This window comes from Acomys minous (genome assembly GCF_964271855.1).
Source record: "Acomys minous genome assembly, chromosome: 16".
Lineage (NCBI taxonomy): Eukaryota > Metazoa > Chordata > Mammalia > Rodentia > Muridae > Acomys > Acomys minous.
The window spans coordinates 62,198,816-62,224,234 of NC_140498.1; the positions used below are offsets into that span (position 1 = coordinate 62,198,816).

Genomic DNA, 25,419 nt, shown 5'->3' on the forward strand with positions numbered 1-25,419 from the left:
GAAATGGTCAGTTCATTACATTACTCAAATGAGTAATTTTGTTTCTTTGTTTGTCTTATTTTTCAAGGCAGTGTTTCTCTGTGTAGCCTTGGCTGTCCTGAACTCACTTTGGAGACCATGCTGGCCTCGAACTCACAGTGATCCCCTGCCCCTGCCTCCTGAGCATTGGGATGAAAGGTGTGTGCCATGACCGCCAGGCCCCTACTGGGCAGCCACCCTGAGCTCAGCAGGTCACAACTGCTGAACCTGTCTGTTCTCCCTTCAAAACGTTCAGGCACTTCCCTTCTTCTTCTTTCTGGAATCAGGGTGCATAGCTTGCAAAGCCTGTAACTCAACTTGCAATGGAGTATTCGATCTGTGCCACAACTGAAAGGGTACCCAAATATTCATAATTAAGGAGAGTATTTACTAAACAAAAGTTTTGTTTTTGTGGCTTTGTAAGGCCCTCTCTCTCAGCCAGCCTGGGAACGTGACCCAGGCAAGTTTGGGAAAATGACCCAAAAAGAATTGAAGGCCAGCTCAGCTTCAGTTTCTATGATCAAGGTGGCCAACCGAGGTAAACAATTACCATCTGGAAATTCTCTGGAAACTCCCCAACACCCCTCTCTGCAATAGCCAATAACATTTAGACAAGCACCCTTAGCGACCACCAGAGCCAAGCCTCACATAAGGCAAGTAGCCCCTCCTAACCGTTGCGGTTTTAGCCTTTAAAAAGTCTGTAATAGTGACTCGGGGTGTGCCTCCTCCCTCCCTCCCTTCCCAGTGAGTGAGGCCCCCTGACGCGCGTCAGCAATAAACCTTGTGCCTTTGCATCAACACTGTGGTTCTCCAGTGGCCTCTCGCGACGACTCCCCCCCCCACCCGAGTGGACTCTAGGGTCCAACAGCTTCGTGCTGTGTACAGCTACCTTTCACATGATAGATATGGAAAAACCTGGGACCAAAGAAAGATTCCTTCTATCAGTTCCATTCATCTAGAGAACCTGACTAGCATAGCTGTGCAATTAGTTTTCACTTTCCCACTCGGGAAGAGTTGTAGGCTAACAATAATGTTCCCCAGGGTTTGTCATATGTTTTCTGCTTTTCTCCCCGGGTTGTCTTATAACTCCCTGGTAAAAAGAAGCAGTAGTTTGCCTGTACCCAGCCTGAAGACACAAAACTAAAGTCTTGTCTCCTAACATTGCTCTTTACCAGTGGGACATATGGATAACTCCACTGCAAGTTGAGAAATGGGCTCTTCAAGTTACCCACCTAGATAGAGGAGGAAGCAGGGGAAGTGGCTACTGGGTGTGTGACTTGTTGAGGTCAGGGTCACTGTCCACAGAGGGGAGGAGCAGGAGGCTGTGCTGAGGAAGCACAAGCAGTGTGTCCTCCCCGAGTTAGTTGGGAAGACAGATGTTGAGGCCATTGGAGGACAGTGCTACTGAAATGCAAGTCTCTACAGCTCTGGAAAAAGTTTGTCCCTGGGTAGGAAGCTTGGGCCAGCAACCATGACTCTGTGCCCCTACCAGAGCATGCTAACCTGGAGAGGTGTATATGTCACTCAAGACGAAGTGGCCAATCAGGGCCTCCAGCTAGAGACACGCCCCAGTGGAGGCGGGTTCTTCCGAGAATCTTGCTGAAGCTTTGTGGCTGTGCAGGCTTGGGTGGTTCTGCGTGATGTGCTCTGACCTCTGCTGCTGGGTGTTGTGAGAGAAGCTCAAGCAAGTCCCGAAGTCCCTAAATGGTGAGTGGAGGGTCACTGCCCAGAAATGGAAGGAGCAGGCTGCTGTGGAGAGCTAGCTGGAGTGGTGGGGCTGTGTGGGAAGACAGACCAGTAGGCTATTGGAGAATATGCACACGTGCTACTGAAATGCCGATCTCTGCAGACCTGGTAATGTATGGCCCTCGACAGGAAGCCTGGGCCATGAACTCTTTTTCTGTGTCTCTTCAGGACACTGTAATTCTAAGAGAGGTGCTCATGCCACTGGCCAATCAGAGCCTCCAGGCGGACCAGCCAGTATGAAAATGAGGCTCTTTCTTCTGGCTGCTATGCACATGTGCAACTCTTTAGCTGAGCTTTCTTTAATGGGTCTGTGTGATGTGCTTTGAGCACTGCTGCTGAGTGCTGTGAGGGAAGCTCAGGCAAGGTCCGAAATTACAACACAGTTAGCTCAGGGTAACTGGGAAATGATGGGTTATCTCCACGTGTGAAATAAGCCAATGGAAGCCAGATTGAATGTAAAAAGGGCAAATTTACTTGGGAACTGAAATTCCTGGGCTAGTTCAGTAGCCTCAGGGGACAAGGCCAGAGGAAATCATGTGCCCAGCCCTCAGGTATGGCAACAAGGATTGCTGCCACCTGCTGTACTAGGGAAGCCCTTGGCTCCAGAGGTGGTCATTGGAGCATCTCAAGGAATGCTAAGAATGTGCAGAGGCTTTCTTTGCAGGGGGCAGGCTTGGAGAAAGAAGTGGGATGTAACAGAGCATGTAGGGGAGGGGGAGGGCAACTGCAGATGCCAACTGAACACCCACAATGAGGAGGATCAGAAAGGTGAGCTGCAGGAGCTGGTGTGATGGGTCCTCCCTGGGGCTGTGTGATAAGCAAAAGCCAGATGCAGCCACCTTTGGGGTCCTATGTGATGCTAGTGCCTTCGTGGACCTGGACCTGGACCTGAATAACGTCCTTATGGGGATGCATTTGGGCAATTCTTTTGGAGCTTGGGCTGGTGTATGGAAATGCTCTAGGAAGGATGCCAACCTTGGAAAGCCTTGATTTCTGTAGGATCTGCTACAAGTTCTGCCCTTAGCATTTCACATTTAGGTGTAAGATCCTCTCTCTCCTCTCGAGTTTGTCTCATTGTATGAAAGCTTAACTTGACGTCATAAACATTTCCCTTTTATTCCACTTCCCCCTGTGAGCGGTATACAAGATACAATTCTTACAAACCTTATTAGACATGAGACATAACTTGTGCAAAACCTCCTCACCTCAGCTTTTGTACTTTCTATCTTCTACTTTTCCTTTCTTTTTGATCCTCTGTAACCTTCCACTTAGGACTCTGTCACTGATGTTTAGAAGCACTGGTGTCCTTAAGAAATACTTCTGTCACTATCATTGCGGGGTAAATGTCTTAAGTAGCTAGGCTTGCTGTGTCCAGTTCATATTTAAATTTTTCAAAACATAACCTGGGGACTAAATTTAAAGAAATTTAATGGCAGCAGCATGGAGAATGCAAAATCTGTTTTTAGCTGTCACTACAAAGATTTTTTATTAGCAATTTTTTATTTGATTGTATTATGATGTCTGTGTGACAAGGCATGTTATTTCTAGCACAACTGCATCTAATGTCTTTGAGAAAAGTCTTTCCGATAAAGCTTTGCTAACTGAGAAGGGCTTTGACAGCTGTCTGATTCGCAGAGAAATGGCCTTGCTTTCTTCTTGACTAAACTTCCTAAGTTCTTTAATTAAAGGACTCTACCACAGCAGAGTTTTAAAATAACTCATTTTAGTCAATTAGTGAACCGTCTATTTCCATATCAGGAATAATATTTTCATGTGGATCATGGATTCTGCCTTCAGATCAGAACAGGATGCACAGTTTACGTTTACACTGCAGAGTGAAGCTGGACAGGGCATAACTAGCTCACAGACTAATGTTTAAGGCAGTCAGCTGCAAGAGCCAATATTATGAAGAAAGACCTGGTTGGGGAAAGGTGAGTGATGATGTCATTCCCAAGCATGTATTAACTCATGCAGAATCAAGCAACAGGTAAACCCTTCTCTGCCATGGACTCTTTTTGTGAACTCTGTATGCTTTCCAAGAGTGTTTCGAGGTCCCCTTCTGAGGATCTCCAGCAGCCAGGCAGGGCTGTTTCAAGTTTTGGCCCTGGAATCCCCCTACACCATTCCCTGGGTGCCCCCTTTTTACATCTTCTGCTCACATGGGTGCCATCTACATGTGTTCCATGAGAAGGGTTCTCAGATCTTCAGCTTGTGGTGTTGGCTGATCAACCCCTCCAGACAGCAACACCTCAGGACTGCAGAGCTGCTGTGCCTAAATCTCCACAGTGCTGGAAAGAGCGATCACACTCCTGGAGAAACTGAGAAGCTGAAGCCATGGAAAAGGCAGCAGCACCCAAAGCATCAGTTGTAGTTGCTGCTGACAGGGAACTCACAGGATGGGAGAGTTGTTCAACTGGAGCTAAGCTGTGAGCTCCAGTGCCAAGTCTGTTGTGGGTTTAGGTTTTTCAAAACCTACTTTATTTAGGGTTCCTAAAGCCCTTTATCTTCCTTTTAATCTTCCAGCCAGAAGTAGGGGAGAAAGAAGGTTGATAGAAAAAGGGGGTGTGAACTAGTTTAGAAGCAGTTCTTTAGGGAGATTCTATTCTTCCTGGCAGGATACCAGAAATCCAGTCCAATAGGAAGCACAAACAATACCATGAATCAGTGACAGTGACACAATCCACCAGAGCCAGCAAGTCTCCACCTAGTAGGTATGAGTCAGCAGAACTGGCCAGAATCAGCCAGAATACCACAAGAAGTTGTGGCAAGAGGCTCTCTATGAAATGAAGACTATGGTGCACAATTCAACACTTGCTGTTTCAATTCAGTACTTGCTGCCTAGTTAAATACTTGCTGCTTAGACTAGAACAACAGAGGATGAATGCTTGTTCTGCTTGAGTTAAAGATAAATGTCTGTTCTGTTGGAGTTAAGCAATATTACCCTGCTTTGTTTCTTTCTCAGGAGAAGAGTAGGGCACTAGCACATCCCCAATATCCCCTACCTTATATCCCATTGAATCAGTTTAAAATGCTATTTCTGTCCATGTAGGCACAGTGTAGCAGGAATAGAACTAATTCTTCTTGTATGAGTTACACACAATACCTGAAATAAAATTGACTCTTTCTGATTATATTTTTTAATTACTCTGTGAATGACTCTGAGTCACAGTCTCCTTTCTCAAACCCATAGTACATTCTTGACATGTGAGTCTTTGTTAAATGATCAGTAAACTTTCTCTGCCCTGAGTTTGGTGTCCAAGTGGTCAGTGTGGGCTACTCCTGAACCCCAAGAGGCCAAAGCTAGCAGGCTTGTAGGCTTAAGACGCTTTCAGATGCAGATAAGCCAATTAAAGCATGCAAAAATGTTAATGGTGAGGCATGCCCTCATCAGAATGGCTGATTGCTATGTCTGTAAGAGATTATATTGATTGATGATTGATGTGGGAGGCTCTTCCTGTAAGGTTGCAGTATCCCTTAGCAAGTGTGCCTGGGTTGGATAAGAGATCAGGCTGCAAATAAGAGAGTGCTCAAGTAAGCAAGCAAGCCAGGAACAATTTTTGTCTATGTTTTTGGTTTTCTTGTTTTGTTTTGGTTTTGGTTTTTTAATAATTTTCAAGGTTGAGTTTCTATTCTAACCTTACACAATGTTGGACTGTGCACTGACAGGACCATCTAAAAAAGCAACAAGTGGAGCAGAAGAAAATGCAGTCTGTGGGTTTAGAGAAAAAACAGAACTAGGTAGTTTTAGGTGGCAGTCAAGTCCTGAAAGAGAAGAAGCGATTTTCAAGGAGCTTAGCACCAGTAAAGAGAAAGCCCTACTCTGCATTGGAAGCCTAAGATGGGCAACACCCATTCTTGCTACACCTTAAATGAATGGAAAGTATAGGCAAAGTGATTTCAAAGCAGGCACTTCATATAAAACCTGCTGCAATTCTGGTCCATGGGTGGCATATTTCATCTCAGTTTAGAAACCAAGGTTGGCAGGACCACCCACTGTGGTACTGGTTTTAAACCAAGAAAGATGCACAATTCAAGGTCATGTATTCTGTCTCTGTGATTTCAGTTCAATGTTGCTCTAGCTATTTATGTTTTGAAGAGACAGTGCCCCAGTAAAGCAACTATGAGATTTCATTTCACCAGGCTTTGGATATGTAGCCCGAGTTGCATTTTGAAACCATAAGATGTTGAGACACCTAAGCTATGAGAAATATGTCATGGAGAGATGCATATACTGAGTTAAAGTAACAAACCTGAGTGATGAATGAGACATTGGAGTCATAGGGCCATCTATACCCTGTGAAAATTAAGCCCCATGTATCTGAGTCAGAGCCATGGCACTTGGTGGTTGCACAGCTGGTTTTTGTTTTGTTTTGTTATGGTTTTGGTTGTTTGATTGTTTGCCTCCATCAATCTTGCCTCACTTTATATCCATTCCTCTCAATTGGAATGAGAAAGTTTATTCTGTGCCATTGTATATTGGAAAGATATAACTTGGTTCCAGATTTTAGAAGATAGAGCAATCAAAATATTTTCTGGAGAGTCAGAAGACTCTTTGGACTCATGAATAGTGAATGAGCTGTTGCAGACCATTAGGATCACTGAAGTTAAATAAAATATATTTTCATTGTGGTTCAATAATGACTAATATCAGAATATAATTGGTGAAGTCATAAAGACTCTAGGTAGAATCATATCTTTATTATCTCCCAATTATTTATTTATTTATTTATTTTGGCTCTCTTTGGGGAGCTTTTAGAGTAGAAGTTTTCCTAGATTTCTTAATGGGGATAGGATTTGAGAGTCTGTAGACTCAACCCATTTTATGTTTTTGTTTCTACTGTGTTGAGTTTGAAACTGTTTGTTCAGCTTCTTTCTCATGCTGTCATGCATACACGAATATAGACTGTGCCCTTAAATCACATAAGATATAGTAGAAGCAGTAAGTATTCAATGCTAAGCTATTTTGCTAGCCGTATTTTTAATTAATGAGCCAATTAATTAAATCACTTTACAGCCTGACCTGTCCCTCCTCTACTCCCAGTCCCACCATTATTCCCCCTTTCCCCAAGTTGCCCTCCTTCTCCTCAGTGAAGGGGAGGCCCAAAAGTGTTATCAACCTCCCCTGGCATCTCAAGTTGCAGCAGGACTAAGAACATCCTTTCTCACTGATGCCTAAGGAGGCAGCCCAGATAGGGAAAAAGGGATCCAAAGTCAGACAGCATAGTGAAGATGGCTCCTATTCCCATTGTTAGGGGACCCACATGTTAACCAAACTGCACATCTCCTATATATGTGTTGTCAGCCTATGTGTGCTCTTTGATTATGGTTCAGTTTCTGTGAGTCCCCATGTGCTCAAGATAGTTGACTGTAGGTTTTCTGTGGTGTCCTCAACTGCCCAGGATCTCTCTATCTTTCCTCCCAAACTTCCCCCAAATTCCCTGTGCTCTGCCTATTATTTGGCTCTGGGTCTCTGCATCTGTTTCAGCTGCTGGAGGAAGACTCTCAGAAAACTCTTATGCTAGGAACTTGTCTGCACTTGATAACACTTGTGGGCCTCCCCTTCACTGAGGAGAAGGAGGGCAACTTGGGGAAAGGGGGAATGATGGTGGGACTGGGAGTAAAGGAGGGAGAGGTCAGGCTGTAAAAGGATTTAATTAATTAGTACAGTAATTAAAATTAGTTAATTAAAATGAAAATTAATTGAAAATAATTAATTAAAATAAGGCTAGCAAAATAGGTAAACATTGAATACTAACTGCTTCTACTATATCTTATATGATTTATGGGCACAGTCTATAGTTGTGGATGCATGACAGCATGAGAAGAAAGCTTAACAAACACATTTAACCTTAACACAGGAGAAACAAAAACACAAAATGGTTCAGTCTACAGACACTCAAATCTCATCCCTAAAAAGAAATCTAGGAAAACTCCTACTATGAATGCACCCCTAAAAGCCAAATAAGGGGAGGGGGATAAGTGTTTAAAGATATGACACTACCTAGGGTCTTTCTGATTTGATTTATTATATTGTGATATTTGCCATTTGTGAGATGCATTTTACTCAACTTCTATGATCCTAACGGTCTGAAACAGCTCTTATGCTATTTAAGAGAACAAAGACTCAGGCCGGGTGTGGTGGCGCACGCCTTTAATCCCAGCACTCGGGAGGCAGAGGCAAGCGGATCGCTGTGAGTTCAAGGCCAGCCTGGTCTACAAAGTGAGTCCAGGATGGCCAAGGCTACACAGAGAAACCCTGTCTCAAAAAACAAAAACAAAAAAAAAAAAAAAAAAAGAGAACAAAGACTCTTCTGACACTACAGAAAATCTTTTGATAGCTATACTTTCTAAAAACTGGAAACAAGTTATATCTTTACAATATAAAATGGCACAGAATAAACCTTCCCATTCCAATTGAGAGGGATGTACATATAGTGAGGCAAGATTGATGGAGGCATAAAAAAAAAATGAAAAGAAAAAAGAAACCCAGCAGGGCAAACACCAAGTACCCTACCTCTGTCTCAGATACATGGGGCTTCAGTTTCACAGGGTATAGATGGCCCTATGACTGCAATTTCTCATTCGTCACTCAGTTTTGTTACTTTATCTCAGTATATGCATCTCTCCATGATATATTTCTCAGAGCTTAGGTATCTCAACATCTTATGGTCTCAAAAGGCAACTCAGGCTACATATCCAATGCCTGGTGAAATGGAATCTCATAGTTTCCTTACTGGGGCACTGGCTCTGCAAAACATAAATAGCTGGAGCAACGCTGAACTGAAATCACAGAGACAGAATACATGACCTTGAATTGTGCATCTTTCTTGTTTTAAAAACAAAAGAGTCCATGGCAGAGAAGGGTTTGCCTGTTGCTTGATTCTGCATGAGTTAATACATGCTGGCAAATGACATCATCACTCACCTTTCCCCAACCAGGTCTTTCTTCATAGTATTGGCTCTTGCAGCTGACTGCCTTAAACATTAGATTGTGAGCTAGTTATGGCCTGTCTATCTTCATCCTGCAGTGTAAACATAAACTGTGCATCCTGTTCTGATCTGAAGGCAGAAGCCATGATGCACATGAAAATCTTATTCCAGATATGAAAATGGACGGTTCACTAATCGACTAAAATGAGTTATTTCAAAACTCTGCTGTGGTACACTCCTTTAATTAAAGAACATAGGAAGTTTAGTCAAGAAGAAAGCAAGGCCATTTCTCTGGGAAACGGACAGCCGTCAAGACCCCCTGAGTTAGCATAGCATTTTCAGAAAGACTTTTCTCCAAGACATTAGATGCAGCTGTGCTAGAATTAATATGCCTTGTCACAGAGACATCATAATACAAATAAAAAATTACTAATAAAAAATCTTTGTAATGACAGCTAAACACTGATTTTGCATTCTACATGCTGCTGCCATTAAATTTCTTTAAATTTAGTCCCCAGGTTATGTTTTGAACAATTTAAATATGGACTGGACACGGCATGCCTAGCCACTTAAGACATTTCCTCAGCAATGATAGTGACAGAAGTATTTCTTTAGGACACCGGAGCTTTCAAACACCAGTGATAAAGTCCTAGGTGGAAGGTCCTAGAGGATGAGAAAGAAAGGAAAAGTGGAAGATAGAAAGTACAAAAGCTGAGGTGAGGAGGTTTTGCACAAGTTATGTCTTATGTCTAGTAAGGTTTGTAAGAATTGCATCTTGTATAATGCTCACAGGGGGAAATGAAATAAAAGGGAGATGTTTTTGTTTTTGTTTTTTTAAAGACTTATTTATTATGTATACAGTGCTCTGCTTGCATATACACTCACAGGCCAGAAGAGAGCATCAGATTATACTATAGATGGTAGTGAGCCAACATGTGGTTGCTGGGAATTGAACTCAGGACCTCTGTCAGAGCAGTCAGTGCTCTTAACCACTGAGCCATCTCTCCAGCCCAAAAGGGAGATGTTTATGAAGTCAAGTGAAGCTTCATACAATGAGACAAACTCGAGAGGAGAGAGAGAATCTTACACCTAAATGTTAAATGCTAAGGGCAGACCTTGTAGAAGATCCTACAGAAAATAAGGCTTTCCAAAGCTGGCATCCTTCCTAGAACATTTCTATACACCAGCCCAAGCTCCAAAAGAATTGCCCAAATGCAGCCCCATAGGAAGTTATTCAGTGGCCAGGTCCAGGAAGGCACTAGCATCACATAGGACACAAAAGGTGGCCACATCTGGCCTTTGCTTATCACATAGCCCCAGGGAGGACCCACCACACCAGGTCCTGCAGCTCACCTTTCTGATCCTCCCCATTGTGGGTGTTCAGTTGGCATCTGCAGTTGCCCTCCCCCTCCCCTACATGCTCTGTTCAATCCCACTTCTCTCTCCAACCCTGCCCCCTGCAAGGAAAGCCTCTGCACATTCTTAGCATTCCTTGAGATGCTCCAAGCCCCACCCCTGGGGCCAAGGGCTTCCCTAGTACAGCAGGAGGCAGATACTTCATCTTCCTTCACCTGCAATCCTTCTTGCCATACTTGAGGGGTGGGGTATGATTTCTTCTGGCCTTGTCACCTGAGGCTACTGAACTAGCCCAGGAGTTTCAGTTCCCAAGTGAACTTGCCTTTTTATGTTCAGTCTGGCTTCCACTGGCTTATTTCACCTGTGGAGATAACCCATCAGTCAGCAGTGACCCTGAGCTCACCACTTTGTCAATTCCAACCTTGCCTGAACTACCTACACAGCACTCAGCAGCAGTGCTAAAAGCAATTCACACAGACCCATTAAAGAAAGCTCAGCTAGAGAGCTGCACGTGTGCATGGCAGCCAGAAGAAAGAGCCTCATCTTCATATTGGCTGGTCCGCCTGGAGGCTCTGATTGGCCAGTGAGTCTCAAGTGACATGAGCACCTCCCTTAGAATTACAGTGTCCTGAAGGGACACAGCACAATAGTTCAAGGCCAAGGCTTCCTGTCAAGGGCCATACATTTTCAGGTCTGCAGAGACTGGCATTTCAGTAGCACGTGTGCATATTCTCCAATAGCCTACTGGTCTGTCTTCCCACACAGCTCCACCACTCCAGCTAGCTCTCCTCAGCAGCCTGCTCCTTCCATTTCTGGGCAGTGACCCTCCACTCACCATGGCGGGACTTCGGAACTTTGCTTGAGATTCTCTCACAACACCCAGCAGCAGAGGTCAGAGCACACCATGCAGAACCACACAAGCCTGCAAAGCTACAAAGCTGACTTTTCAGCTAGGCTCCCAGAAGAACCCGCCTCCCCATCTAACCTGGGACGTGTCTCTAGCTGGAGGCCGATGGGCCAATTCGTCTTGAGTGACATACACACCTCTCCAAGTCAGCATGCTCTGAAGGGGCACAGAATCATGGTTGCTGTCCCAAGCTTCCTACCCAGGGACAAACTTTTTCCAGAGCTGTAGAGACATGCATTTCAGTAGCACTGTTCTCCAATGGCCTCAACATCTGTCTTCCCAACTAACCTGGGGAGGACACACTGCTTGTGCTTCCTCAGCACAGCCTCCTGCTCCTCCCCTCTGTGGACAGTGACCCTGACCTCAACAAGTCACACAGCCAGTAGCCACTGCCCCTGCTTCCTCCTCTATCTAGGTGGGTAACTTGAAGAGCCCATTTCTCAACTTGCAGTGGAGTTATCCATATGTCTCACTGGTAAAGAACAATGTTAGGAGACAAGACTTTAGTTTTGTGTCTTCAGGCTGGGTACAGGCAAACTACTGCTTCTTCTTACCAGGGAGTTATGAGACAACCCTGGGAGAAAAGCAGGAAACAGATGGCAAACACTGGGAAACACTGTTGTTAGCCTACAACTCTTCCCGAGTGGGAAAGGGAAAAACAATTGCACAGCTAGGTTAGTCAAGGTTCTCTAGATGAATGGAACTGATAAAAGGAATCTTTCTTTGGTCCCAGGTTTTTTTTCGTATCTATCATGTGAAAGGTAGCTGTACACAGCATGAAGCCACAAAAACAAAACTTTTGTTTAATAAACTCTCTCCTTAAATTTGAATATTTGGGTACCCTTTCAGTTGTGGCACAGATTGAATACTCCACTGTAAATTGAGTGATAGGCTTTGCAAGCTATGCACCCTGATTCTAGGAAGAAGAAGGGAAGTGCCTGAACGTTTTGAAGGGAGAACAAACAGGTTCAGCAGTTGTGACCTGGTCAGCTCAGGGTGGCTGCCCAGTAGGGGCCAGGAAGTCATGGCACACACCTTTAATCCCAATGCTCAGGAGGCAGGAGCAGGGGATCACTGTGAGTTCCAGGCCAGCATGGTCTCCAAAGTGAGACACAGAGAAACACTGTCTTAAAAATAAAACAAACAAACAAACAAACAAACAAAATTACTCATTTGAGTAATGTAATGAACTGACCATTTCAGTAACATGTGCAGCACAGCTTCTGCTTTCAGAGCAGACCAGAAGGTCTGCAGTAAATGCCCAGTGAAACGGGGTAGACAGTAGCTAGAGCACAGACTAAGTTTTGAGACTCAGCTACAGGCAGAAGTCCCCATTGTGAAGAAGGACCTGATTCTACCAGGGTGTGTGAATTTGTAACTTGCCAGCTGTATTAATTCATGCAGGTGAATAAAAGCTGATCGGATGTTTGGTTACGATTTGGTTAGGTTACCTTGAGCCAATGAATATTGCAATTTCAGTTAAGGGGCCATTGGCTATAGCTGTGTGTGTCAGGTTAAAGATCTCAGCAGCTAACACTGCACACGGGGGCAAGGTCAATCCCTGTATTATTAATGCCATTCACTCTACCAGAGAAGTTTCTGCTCTTTTACAAAATCAGTCTACCTATATGTTTTTCAAATTATATTTATCTTTCTAAAGAGTCAATTGATGGTGTTTTTAGAATTCACTTTTTTATGTATCACTGCTCTAATCTTTTATTTGTGTCTGCTCATGCCAATGTTTTCCAACAATTAAATTTTCATTCTTTTTCTCAGCGGCTTTCATATGTATTTCTGCTTAGAGCAACAGCACCTGTAGATCACCCTTTCTTCATGCTGTGTAGTTAAGACATTTTTGAGCACCTAGTTCTCTGATTCCCACTGCCTGGAAGACAGTCCTTCACTTTCTTACAGGCAAGGCCCTAACTAGTAATTCAGAAGAAAGAGGCACCAGTGAATGATTGTCCTCTATCCAGCTTGGATAGGCGGGGGTGGGGGGTTGGGGGGATTGGGGGTTGGGGGGGTGGTTTACAAATAAAGGGGACCTGTGTAAGAATTGTTTTCCCTGACCAACTTTAAAGTGATGTAGTCACAGCACAGAAATGGATGGGGAGGAAGAAAAGTGAGAGGTTTACTCATTTGACAGTAATTGGTATTAGCAATGAGTAGTCAGGTATTCAGTTTAAGATGATCAGTAAAAGTCCAGCTATCCACTTTTGGAGGGTCACAGGCCAAGGCAATCAAGAATATGCATGAGGAAATGAATTAATTTCTTTTTTTTAAAAAATATTTTATTTAATTTTAATTTATGTGCATGTGTTAGTGTAGAAGTGCCAGGTCTCAGAGTTACAGACAGTTATGAACTGGGAATTGAACCCGGGTCCTTTGGAAGAGCAGGCAGTGCTCTTAACCATTGAGCCATCCCTCTAGCCTCATGAACTCATTTCTAAAAACCAGTTTTCTGAAGTTTGTTTAGTTCCACCAACCCAGAATACATGCGCACAGTAGTCTAGCTTTACCTGACAAGAATGTTAGTTTTCCTGTTTGAATACGTACAAGGTGAGAGAAAACATGGGAGTAAATCTTGGTGTGCTCTACTACATATGTTTAGTCTCTGAATTATTTTCGAGACTCTTCGAAGACTAAAACCTCTTCCAACTTTTAAAATAACGATATAGATTATCCTTAAGTTACTTCAACCTTTTCATTTCTCCTTAGAGTTAAGTCTTAAAGCCTGAGACAAAGTCTGGGTGCCTATTTAACAAATCAATAGAAACCTGGCTGTCAGGTTCTCCTAGCATCACTCAGTCCCTACTTACTGCAAGGTAATGCTTGGCATACCCCACCCTCTAGCCTAGTGTTGGGCTGCCCTTCTCCTAGCTTCCCTTCCTTATGGAATCCAATCATTTGGGATACCTGGTGCTTTTCCTCTATCATTTACAATCCTGACTTCTAGGTCTTGCTCATGATTCTCCCCTCCTTCCTTTCTTAATATGTCTCATGGCATGTACACTCTGGACACCCTCCCATGACCCCCTCCCCCTTGCTGGTATCTCTGGCTCTTATCTATAAATATCTTACTCCACCCTGCATGGGAACAGCTATTTCCTTTCCACTTTATGTTACATCCAAATTCACTTTTTTGCTTTGTTAGTCTTTGAATGTGACTGAGGTTCAGATGCAGGACTTCCCAGCTATGAAATAGAAATGGCTGTGCTGCATATTGAGTGTGTAACATAATATGTAAACAAAGGTGTATGTGCCTTGAAAAAGAAACAAGAAGTGTTCTGGGAGATTGGAAAATTCTTTAAAAACAAATTCCCCAGAGGACTGCTCTGTCTGGCCCTAGGAAGGAAGGGTGGAGCTGGGAAGGCTTCAACTGTCTGAGGTATTTGACCTCTGATCCCCCAGTAGAGGAGCTGCTACCTTCCAAAGGCCAAGATGGAGTTTCCTAGCTAATGAGAGACTCTGGGCAGGTTTAGGAAAGAGGGGCCTGAGAGGAAGGTAGCTTACATGTTTCTTCCAGGATTCTTCTCTGATGCAGCTGTAGGGAACTGTGAGGAATACCACATGCCATGCCATGGCGACTGTGAAGGCAGCTGCCTCATGGCCAGGAGGAGAAAGTCTACTGGTATGTCACAGTCTGAGCTGCTGGGACTGAGTAGAATGGTTCGCACTGACTTTTTTAGTTTGTGTTGTGAGATCACAGCAGAGCGAGGAGGTCTTTGGCTTCTGAATTTCCTGAGTGTGGATTCCCTTTGGATGAGTGGGCTTTGAAGCCCAAGCAGTGGAAAGCTGTGGAGCTTATACTATCACTCTCCAGGGTACACATACAGGCATTGGTTTTCGTGTGCAGTAGGAAGACAGACTAGAAAACTGAAGGTCTAGTTTCTAGAAGTACTGAACCTGACATTCTACAGTCAATTTTTGTGTCAAATTGTATAAATAGTATGGAAACTGATAGAAAGTAATTGATGGGGATTATGCTTCAGCAATACATGATAATCTTTTTTTTTTTCCAATACCACCAGCCACAATGGCAAAATTCATGGAAAATCAGTTTCAGGGTACAAATGGAGTTTCTGAGACACAGAGGGTTCTCAGCTGTGCACGGTACATAGACAGGGCAGTTTCCACACCTTGTGACATAATACATCTGGCAGGAAGCAGACATAAATTATTCTACAACGTTGTTTTCTTTGTGGGATTCAGTGGGGCTGAGTTTGTCTGCAACCACAAGGGGGCATGAGGGGCTGTAGGGCCACAGAACTACCTTTCTGATCACCATATTTTGAGAGAGCTCTCCAGCATGAAGCCTCTCTGCAAGAGAGATTAGTAATAGCTAGAAGGCAGTTTAGGGTACTGAGTGATTTTCATAGTGAAGTCTGTGTTTGTTACACATACCATCATAGGTAACTCGGTCAAGGTCACACTTTCCCTGGCAGAGTGTCCTTAGGTATTTTGATGAAACTTAAATATAAATTTAGGCTTATGTTTTTGGCATTTTATCTCCATTCCCTCATTTTTTTCACAAATATTGTACAGATTCTTGATTGTTCTATGTTGTGGTAAGTTCAGGGTCACATTGTACCAATGTTTATACTATTTCCTCACAGCCACATAGAAAATTATGAGTTTTCTCATACCATATAGCTTTGGAATCAAGTTTCCTGTAATAAATTGTTAGGAGCTTTCTTTGGATTCTATTGAATTTTTGCTGCAACATGAACGTTTCTTTTCTTTCTTTCTTTCTTTCTTTTTTTTTTTTTTTTTGACAATACATGGTTTTAATGGTGTTGTAAACTATGGTGTACAAGGGTAAATGATATTCTACTACAGCAAGTCTGTCAACCTGGAACTGGAGGAATATAATGCACAAAGACATAGAAAGTGGACTTAAGTGTAACCTTAGTGACCCACAGTTCATGGATGTGGCCACATAAAAGCTAATGCACCAGATATGACTTGCCTGAGAAGACAAAAGTGAAAATAGAGCATGGTCCAGAACTGAACAATAAATCTGAATGTGACACAGGATTGTGAAGCATACAAAATAAACTCTTAAAGCAGAGCGTTTGGATTTCATACCAATAGCAAGAAAAATTAGGTAAAACCATATTGCATTGTTGTCGCTCGTATAAAATTGCACATATTTAGTGCATTAATTTTGATGCCTTTGGATTTATTACCTACACACACTCAACTCCATTACCACAATAAATAGAGTGAACTGTCTTCTCCACACACACTCACTCTAGCCCTGTTTCTGTGTGTTTACAGTTGAAGAGATAGAGAAAGTTGTTTTTCAACCCTGGCCACTAGAAACTACCTGAGATGGCTTCATGGCTATTGTATACTTTCAGAGAAAAACCACACCCTCATACCTGTCCTGAACACCTGACAGCACGTGATGTCCCAAGCTGAGCTCTTGTCCCCTCAGGGATAAAATAACTAGTAACCAATTATTTTAAATGGTAATCTTAACAACTAATCATAGGGGGCTGAGGAGATGGCTTAGAGGTTAAGAGCACTGTCTGCTCTTCCAGAGGTACTGACTTCAATTCCCAGCACTCACATGGTGGCTCACAACCATCTGTAATATGAATGGACAGCCCTCTTCTGGCCCACAGGTGTACATGCAGGCAGAACATTCTATACATACATAATAAATAAATCTAAAAAAAATAAATAAATAAAGAACCAATCATGCTCCATCAACTCTGCTTAACCGCCAATTCGGCTTCTGTAAGGGTATGAATGACCCAAGCTTTGGTTATTCGGGGTCTCCAGATTAATAGAGCTTGGAAGACCCCATCATCATGGATCAATAAAGCATCCCTTGCTGTTTGCCTCAGACTGTACCCTCGTGTCTCACTGGGCTCTGGGAAGTAGGACCTAGCCTCCAGGTCTCACACAGTACACAGAATTCATTACTAAGTTTCTTTTAATTTATATATTTGCTTCACATTGGGATTGTAGCCCCCTCCCTCCTCTCCTCCCATACCCTCTCTTCCACCCTTTTCCCTCTATCCCTTCAGAAAAGGCAAAGTGCGCATGTGAGCGTGCACATGCGCTCTCACACCCATACCACCACTACAAGTCTCATCAGAACTGAACCCTCACACATCCCCTGAGGTAGGGCAATGCAGTCTGGCTAGGGAACATTGATTGAAACTGTCCAACACTTTGTCTATATCCTAGACAGCACCTACTCAAATTATTAGTGGACCCATATGATGATCACACTGCCTATGGGTTACATATGGGCGGGGGTCTAGGTCCAGTCCATGTGTGCTCTTTGGTTGGTGCTTCCATCTCTGTAAGTCCACATGGATCTAGGCTAGTTGGCTCTGCTGGTGTCCTTGCAGCATTCTCAGATTCTCATAAAATGACAGAATTGTTATGGATACCTGCAATCTTCTGAGAACAGTTTCCATGCACATTAATTAGTTTTAGAGGTTTCAGAATTCTCATGTTCATTGCAGTTATATTCAAGGTGACCTAAATTAAAAAAAAAAACTAAATGCTCATTTGTTGAAGACAAGCTAGGTGCCCCAGCAGGACATTGTGGTAAATTAAGACAATAGCAATGCTAAAAACAAAACAAAACATAAACTAAAAAAAGCTGGGCATGGTGGCGCATGCCTTCAATTCCAGCACTCGGGAGGCAGAGGCAGGTGGTTGGCTGTGAGTTCAAGGTCAGCCTGGTCTACAAAGAGAGTCCAGGACAGTTAAGGCTACATAGAGAAACCTTGTAGAAAAACCCACTAAAAAACAAAACAAAACAAAACAAAATAAGACACTAGCAATGCTTAAAGGATTATACACACTTGGAAAGGGCTTTCACAGTTGGTGCAGTATTATCAACAGCATGTCGTTACTGCTGACGTGTTGTGCACCTACTCCTTTATCCCATTTGATGTAGTTCTAGTCTTATGAAGGTGAACTCTTCCAAGCTACTCACGATGGCTGGAGATGCAGGTCAGTAGTTGCTCACCTAGAAAACTTACTTGTCGTCTTGTTATATACTAGTTCAGTTAATTACAGCAAAAGCTTTATTTAGTCTCTTGTATATTTTTTCAAGGTTAAGAAGATTGTGCATAGCTAGAAACAAACAATGTTTGTCTATTTACATAAACTGAGATAAACTGATTGTTCAGTATACATACATAGATAGACATGCATGGTTATTCACTATGGGAAATACATAGATGGTCTTCAAACACTTTAGAGATTTCCAGAATATGGCAGTCAAGAAGAAAGGCCTTTCCTGACAGAGAGACACAGATGCTTAGGGCTGCACATCCACTATACTTCAATTAAGCTAATGGACGTCTATGAAACAAATGTGGCAAAATAGCCACTGAATCAAACAACTGTTCTTACTGCTGAGAGCACACTGACTATCAAAATGCTGAACAAGCATGACACTGGAAAATCGATGTCCCACTCTGCAAAGACTTGGGGAGCCGGTCCTTCAAAATTCCGGCTTCATAGAACAAGTCTGTGAGATACTATGTACTGCTAAGCTATCTTACATTAATTACATTCACAAAATTTCTCTTTATATGTAAAGGCATGTAAAGACTTCAAAATATGAAGTACATTAATAAAGATTCTCTCCTGCGTGAACTCTTTCATGCCTTTGAAAACGACCACGACATTCAAAGGCTTTACCGCAGTCATTATACTCATGACGTTTATGTCCTGTATGAATTCTTTCATGGCTCTGAAGAAAATTGTGATACGTAAAAGCTTTACAACATTAATTATATTTATGAAGCTTCTATCCTGTATGAATTATTTCATGACTTTGAGGATGACTTTGCTGCACAAAGGCTTTACCACTGTGATTACATTCATAAGGTTTCTCTCCTGTATGAATTCTTTCATGCCTTTGAAGAGACTTATGCCATGCAAAGGCTTTACCACATTGGTTACATTTATAAGGTTCCTCTCCTCTGTGAATTCTTTCATGCGTTTGAAGACTCCTGTGACATGCAAAGGCTTTACCACATTGGTTACATTCATAAGTTTTCTCTCCAGTATGAAATCGTTCATGACTTTGAAGATGACTTTGCTGCGCAAAGGCTTTACCACATTGATTACACTCATAAGGTTTCTCTCCTGTATGAATTTTTTCATGCCTTTGAAGAGAAGTGTGCCATGCAAAGGCTTTACCACATTGGTTACATTTATAAGGTTTCTCTCCTCTGTGAATTGTTTCATGACTTTGAAGATATCTGTACACTGCAAAGGCTTTACCACATTGATTACATTCATAAGGCTTCTCTCCTGTATGAATTCGTTCATGCCTTTGAAGAGAGTTGTGCCATAAAAAGGCTTTACCACACTGGTAACATTTATAAGGTTTCTCTCCTCTGTGAATTCTTTCATGATTTTGAAGATATCTGTACAGTGCAAAGGCTTTACCACATTGATTACATTCATAAGGCCTCTCTCCGGTATGAATTCTTTTATGCATTTGAAGACAATTCTGCCATGCAAAGGCTTTACCACATTGATTACATTCATAAGGTTTCTCTCCTTTATGAATTCTTTCATGCCTTTGAAGAGAACTTTTCCGTGTAAAGGCTTTACCACACTGATTACATTCATAAGGTGTCTCTCCAGTATGAATTTTCTCAGGAATTTGAAGATAACGTTGATGGTCAAAGACCATAAAATATTTTTCACATTCATTGGGTTTCTCTCTAGTTTCTGTTCTTTTATGAATTTTAAGACTACTGTGATTTAAAAAGGCTTCACCATACTGAATATTTTCATATGGTTTCATTTCAGTATGAATTATTTCATGCCTTTGAGGATGACTTTGACATAAGAAAGATTTACCACACTGAGTAAAGAGATGGAGTTTTCCTCCATTATATCTTCTTTGATTCCTGCAAAGATAATGGGCACTTGTCAAAGTTATACCACATTCATTACACTGATGAATGTATTTATCTGTGTGAATGAATTTTACCATTTGGTCTAATTTTAAAAGTAATTAGATCTCATGGTAATATCACTTTATTGACTTTCATTTTTCCTTCCTTCTTCAAGTATTCTTTTGCATTTTTCAAGAGCCTTGTGATTGTAAGACCATGTATTCCATGGACCACATTTATAGCATCATTTTACTACAGAAGAGGGTTTTTCACATATTGGAAAAGAACTGGGAGAAGTCAGATTTACCACTCTGATTGCATTAAATTTTTTCCAATCATGTGAGTCATATTATAATTGGAAAGTGAACCAAGGCAAACAGAGGCAATCTATATTGATAGTCCTCATGGATGTTTTTCTGGATGTATTACCAATAAAATTGGAAAAGCCATTCATTGTACACACTATTACATTCAGAAAGTCTACACGTTATGGGTACTACTACAAATCTTCTAATTCTTCTGGGTAAGAGAGGGTTATATTGCTTTGTTCAATGTTCTTATGCCGACAGGGCTTGTATCCATTGTAATAAATGATATATTTATTAAAGAAGATAACAAATGAAAAGGTTAACCTTGCACTCACAGTCTCACTTTTTATTTTTTCCATTGAAATATTGTATAGGGATAAAAGTTTCTCCAGAATAACTTTCTTCATTTTCACAAACTGCCCCTCTCACTAAACTTAGCAACATTAATGCAAATATATTAGGAACACGACCTTTATTATGGTCTACTTGTTTATTAGAAGGTTAATATGTATATCTTCTGCAGTATCTAAGTAGAATGAGACTAAAGAGATTAGCAGTTCTACACTCTAGCTCACTATGGTTCATATGGTGATATCTGTTAATACATTGTTTTCTTATCTTTTTTCTTAGAGAAATGACTTACAAAAATAAACCAGATAACTGATTTTGAGGTACATGTTTTTGTCAGAATTTAATAATCATCGATACACTTCAAGCAGTGCATATTTACACTCTTGCGTCTGTTTAGAACTTAAAGGATGCACTAAAAGTAATTCAGGTACACATTTGTATCAACTTGCACATGAAAATTACCTTCTAGATCTTTTAGAACTTTGAAGATTTTCTTCAACGTTATGGTCTTCCCAATTGTAACCTAAAATAGAGTACCAGAAAATGCATGATATATTATTGGAAATTAGGCAAAATTCAAGTTGCCCTTCAGTTAACCTCAGATATCTGGCTGATTTATTCATCTCATTCATCCTCAGTTTCAGTTGACTAATGTCAATAACAAATAACAGCAATGGAGAAACAGTTATCACTAGATTTAGAAAGCAACATAAAATTCCCAGTCCTACCTATCCCAGTGAGGTTCCTGTAGGTCTCCAGCATCACCTCTCTGTAGAGACTCTTCTGGGCAGGATCCAGCAAAGCCCACTCTTCCTGAGTGAATTTCACATTCACATCATCATAGGTCAGTGCATCCTATAACATCTCATACAGGTGTGCAAGAGAAAGCATGGTAGTGATAACACTGTAACTGTGTTCTTTATTGACAATATATTCACATAATTCTGTGGCTTTCTCCACTTATTTCCAGATACAGATGTTCTAATGTAACCAAGTCATTTTGTTTTTTTGTTTTTTTGGTTTTTTTTTTTTTTTTTTGGTTTTTCGAGACAGGGTCTTTCTGTGTTAGCCTTGGCTGTCCTGGACTCACTTTGTAGACCAGGCTGGCCTCGAACTCACAGCGATCCGCCCACCTCTGCCTCCCGAGTGCTGGGATTAAAGGCATGTGCCACCACGCCCGGCTCTTTGTTTTGTTTTGTTTTGTTTTTTTTGTAACCAAGTCATTTAATAAGGATCCTGAATACTGACCTCCACTTGTGTCCTTCCTCAGCCCTTGAATAGGATATAGCCTTTCAAGATAAATGCCAATCAACATAGAGGAATGGGGACATAGAGAAACAGTTGAGGAGTACTGGGCTCATGTCAGAGAAGTTGTATAAACAAGTATTAATTACAAAAATGATTTTTATACTGAGTGTATTTTCTCATTCCGTTAATCTCAGTAGTCAAGAAGTTGAGGCAGGAGTAGCTCATGATTTGATTGCCAGCCAAGTCTATGCAATAAATTCTAGGACAGCAAGAGATAGAAATTGTGGTTTTCCTCTCCCTTGGGTGGTAGGGTTTGGCCGTCATCCAAACAAGGCAAGAGGATCAGAAGACAAGAGGTAGGGCCCAGAAGGCAGAACCAACAATGGAGATTAAATACTCTGGGAACCACTTTAGGAGCTAGGTCAACATAGTCAGCGAGAACAAAGGCTATGTAGATTTTCAAGAACGGATGGGGAGCTTCCATGATAGGTGTACAGAATTGGTTGAAAGCAGGCACTTTTAGGATGCTTATTTCCCAGGTGGCAGCATGTTCCTGTCATATGAACAGGAACACAGTGCCTAATTATCCGATAGGTGCAGGGAGGGGAGAGCTAGCAGGGAGCTTTGTCAAGGGCCATATATCAAATACGATTGGCGCATCTATATCTAAAGACACTCTCTAGGTGGAGTATGGAGAGAGCTGGAGGCCATGATGGAGAGAGGGAGGCCTGCACCTAACACCAACTTCACAAAGGCTATCTGGACTGGGAGGACTGCAGCCCCAAACGGCAGGGCGCTTCCAACACATATTAAGACCCTGAATCCTGTGTAGAACACACAACCAAACAAAATAGATAAATAGAATTATCTGGTCTTTACTGAAGTTCCTACAAAGTATCAGGCATTCCCTCCAGCTCTGTATCATCTTCCAGAAACTTGAAGTGCTCCAATTTAAATGGTACCATAAATAAGATCTTACTAATAGAAAATATATGTTTAAGAAGTTAAAAATGGAGAGAGGAAAATATTAGCAATATAGATGTTGATAATAAATGAACAACATAGGGCAGGGGAGATGGTACACGAGAGCTATTGCTGGTCTTGCCAATAATGTAAGTCAATTGCCAGTATTCACACTGGAAGTTCATAACTACCCATTATACCAAGTTCAGATTCCTGAGTCTGAGTCCATCTTCTGACCACAATGAGGACCAGGCACATTTTCATAGACATATTCATGCACAAGGCAAAATGCACATATTCGTTTAAAAACTCAGATAAATGCTACTTGTAGGTAGAATTACAGACAACTACATTCCAGTGACCCAGAAAGCTCATGTAGTTTAATGTCATGAATACATGCCATCCTGAAAAATAGAATATAGTCACTTCCAACTTTACAATTCAAGATGTGGATGAAAATATGCACAACAGCACATTTACGTGCAAGCATACATGCAAATACTACATCCCAAGCCCATCAGCTTGTAGTATAAAAATAAAACAAGCTAGGCATTTTTTTGCCACATCAAATCTCAGCACTGTGTAGCCAGAGTAAGATGGATCACTAAGTTAAAAGGTGGCTTGGTATATTTGCCTACTTTCAAGATAGCAAGAGCTACACAAAAAACATTTTCTTCAAAGTCAAAATTCAAAATAAAAAATGAAAAACAAAAACAGTTAAAATAAAAACTAATTCAAACTACAAAAACAGATAGCTAGCAAAAAATCTTAGCATTGGATAGCTTCTACTGCATCTTCTATGAAATAGGGATGGAGTGTATACTAATGAGGGCAAGACAGCACAAGAAGGAAGCTGACTGGTCAGTTCCAACCACAACACAGGAGACACAAGGAACAAGAAAAGGGTTGAGTGTACAGACACTCAAATCCCATCCTCACTAAAGAATCTAGAAAGGCTCCTTTTAGAAAAGCTTCCATAATATTCCCCAAAGAATGCCACAAATGGGAGACAAGTGTTCAAAGACATCATTCTACCCGAGAGATTTTCTTATTTGGTCACTCCATGAAGAAAATATATTTCGTCTAAATTCAATGATCCTAATGGTCTGCAACAGCACAGACACTGTTCAAATGTCCAAAGATTCATTCGACACTCAAGGCAATCTGTTGACTTCCACATTTTGTAAAATCAGAAAACAAGTTATAACCTTCCAACATACAATGGTACAGAAAACTCTTTCCCATTCCAATAGAAAGGAATGTGTACATAGAGATAAAAGAATGGACCAAGGCAGGAAACCCAACAAAGCAAACACCAACTCCTGCTGCTCTTTTCAGAGACATAGGGCTTTGGTTTCCAAGGACTTAGATGGCCCTATCCCTGCAAGATCTCACATATTTCTCAGTTAGGTCCTTCCAATTCCTATGTGCATCTTCCCTGGGCAGCTTTCTCATAGCTTAGGTATCTGAACCTCTTGTCCTATCAAAATGCAACTCAGGCTTCATACTCAGAGTTTGAAGCTATAAATCTCACAGTATTCTCACTTTGCCAAACACAGATAGCTGGAACAGTGCTGAACTAAAACCACAGAGGAGGGATCCATGACATGAAATTTTGCATAATTTTTGTTACCGGAACCAGCACATATAGATGATATTGTCCAGTTTGGCTTCTCATTTGGAATGAATCCTTTTCAAGTTGGGTCACAGGTGTAGATGGTTTTATAGGAAGTTCCTTCCTGGGTCTAGAAATCACTTTGCCTACTGCTTCCATTAGGTTTAGCCTGAGGGAGCATTACACTTAGGGCACTTTCTTGGGCTTAAAAAGCAGAGCAAAGGGCTTCTTTTCAATGATGATAATATCCTTAAAATCCCTACATCTGTTCCATCATGTGGCTGCCATGTGAAACTACCTAGTGCTCTTTTTCTCTACACACAGACTTTGCATTTATTTCTACCCCTCCTGTTGATTTTTTTCACTGTAGTACTGAATAAGTCACTAGCAATAACCACCCAAGTGATTCAATATTCCGTCTAAGAAATCTGGCCTTTATTCATAAATTCTGCCCTATTCAATTACTCTAGGCATGGGCAGAATAAAAGGTTTTGGGCCAAAATATCACACAAATGAGATCTAGATTAATTTTTTCATGGAGTACATTTTACAGTGAAATCCTATGACCTCAACAGCCTCTGCCTGTATTACTCTCAACACTCTCTGCATTACTCTCTTCCAGGACCTACAAAAGCAGCTGGGTAATCTCTTTTTGTACAGCTCTCTATGTTTTTTGTTATTCATGTCCTTAGTCTTCCACCTTCCTCCAAAAGAGAATATTCCAGGTTGTATCCAGCATTAAAATAACTTTTTGTGCACCATCTTAAATAAATTTCTACTTACTACATGTCTGTTGTGACTAAATCCTCTAACCAAAAGCATCTTAGGTCTGAATAGGTTTACATGTTTGGTCCTGTCAGATCACACTGCATCATTTTTGGAGCTACAGGCAGAATCTCAAGCTAGAAAATGAAGCCAAAACAATTAATAAACATTGTTTCCTGGCTTAGTCTCTTGCTTTGTCACTGTCTCATGCTCAGTTATATCTCTTATCCGGTGAAGTTACACCTACTTGGGGATATTTTCAACCTCAATGGAAAAGCATCCCCACAGCAGTCAACAATCACCACAATCTCTAACAAACAT

The 25,419-nt window shown here is 41.6% G+C and overlaps 2 protein-coding genes across 2 annotated transcripts in view; one reads left to right on the forward strand and one right to left on the reverse strand.

Moving 5' to 3' along the window:
- LOC311587537 (uncharacterized protein) overlaps positions 1–25,419 on the forward strand; it is a 494,998-nt gene that overhangs the window by 62,559 nt on the left and 407,020 nt on the right. The window lies entirely within an intron of this gene.
- LOC311587551 (uncharacterized protein) lies at positions 16,884–21,225 on the reverse strand. The gene is made up of 2 exons (XM_084764511.1): positions 20,970–21,225; positions 16,884–19,860 (listed from the first exon to the last, which is right to left on the reverse strand). The coding sequence occupies exons 1-2, from the start codon at positions 21,137–21,139 to the stop codon at positions 18,744–18,746; spliced, it is 1,287 nt and encodes a 428-aa protein (XP_084620637.1). The 5' UTR covers positions 21,140–21,225; the 3' UTR covers positions 16,884–18,743.

Bases quoted from the DNA above. Each gene is read 5' to 3' on its own strand.
- LOC311587551 (XM_084764511.1), bottom strand. From the start codon at position 21,139: ATGAATGAGATGAATAAATCAGCCAGATATCTGAGGTTAACTGAAGGG. The intron at 19,861-20,969 runs GTAATTTTCATG...TTATCTTTGCAG, and splicing joins AGTTCTAAAAGATCTAGAAG to GAATCAAAGAAGATATAATG.